This window comes from Sabethes cyaneus, chromosome 3 (genome assembly GCF_943734655.1).
Source record: "Sabethes cyaneus chromosome 3, idSabCyanKW18_F2, whole genome shotgun sequence".
Classification (NCBI taxonomy): domain Eukaryota; kingdom Metazoa; phylum Arthropoda; class Insecta; order Diptera; family Culicidae; genus Sabethes; species Sabethes cyaneus.
This window is the reverse complement of record NC_071355.1, coordinates 79,300,276-79,301,367: the sequence shown is the minus strand read 5'-3', so window position 1 is coordinate 79,301,367 and position 1,092 is coordinate 79,300,276. Positions and strand designations below refer to the sequence as shown.

General features: G+C 48.9%; 1 protein-coding gene across 1 annotated transcript; it reads left to right on the top strand.

The window, feature by feature from the left end:
- Positions 1-207: 207 nt before the first annotated feature.
- On the top strand, positions 208-1,092 carry LOC128742485 (homeobox protein Hox-A3-like). The gene has a single exon (XM_053838861.1). It carries the CDS (start codon positions 208-210, stop codon positions 1,090-1,092), a length of 885 nt encoding a protein of 294 aa, XP_053694836.1.

Sequence of the window (1,092 nt, the reverse complement as noted above, 5' to 3'; positions counted from 1 at the left end):
GCGAGTGTCCTTTTTGTGCTCTGCGCCATTCACCTTTCTTCATTCAGGATACTCAAAATGTGGAGGGGAAGCAAGTACGGCCACTATATATGGTCCTCTTTCACCTCGTCCTCAGCATAGTTTTCGTTCTGATTTTGAACAAGCAACACACTTTCGTGCCTCATTTTTTTGCGCCGGCTTAAGTGAATTATGCAAAAAGGTGCCAATATGTCTCGATCATTCCTAGTGGATTCTTTAATCAGTGATAAACCAACCACAGTGAAAAGCAACGTGTACAACTATGGACAGTTTACTCAATTACCGGTGACACCACCAGCCACATTACCTTACTCCGCGTGTTACGTAGGAAGTTATCTCTTCTCTCTGGGATTACAACAACAACAACAGCAGCAGCAGCAGTTACAAGCTCAGCAACTCACACTTCCGCTGCACTATCAATCTTCGCAACCTGCCGGTCTTACCTTGGATCTAGCACCTAAATTGTATCAACCCACCGATGTGCCTCCGATGAAACTTTCTCCTAAAGAGGATTATTATCGCCGTCTGTATCGTTGCGAGAAAACTCCCGAGCGATTTTCCCCGTACTCGACACCACCCAGCACCAAACGTCCAGCCACCACTGTGGTCAACAACAAATCCTCAACGCCTTCACCGACACCCCTGGACAGCTCAGTAACCTACGCTATCGATGATGAGCTTTCCAGCAAACGCATCCGTACCGCCTTCACCAGCACCCAACTCTTGGAATTGGAGCGTGAGTTTGCATCCAATATGTATCTAACGCGACTTCGTCGAATCGAAATTGCCACTCGGTTGCGCCTTTCCGAGAAGCAGGTGAAAATTTGGTTCCAGAACCGTCGGGTTAAGCGCAAGAAGGGCGACGCACCCATCTGTACCGCCAGTCCCAGTTCATCACCGTGCCGCTCGCAGAGTCAAAATCAAAGCCAGAAATGCTGCTGCAAATCGGCTGGATGCGGTAGCACCTCCGACGGAGAGGAAAGTCACAGCCAGGAGTCAGAGCAGAAACCAACCGTTGAAGGCGTTCACAGCCTTCAGCAGCATGCTTGGGATTTTAGCAAAAGTTTTCACTGA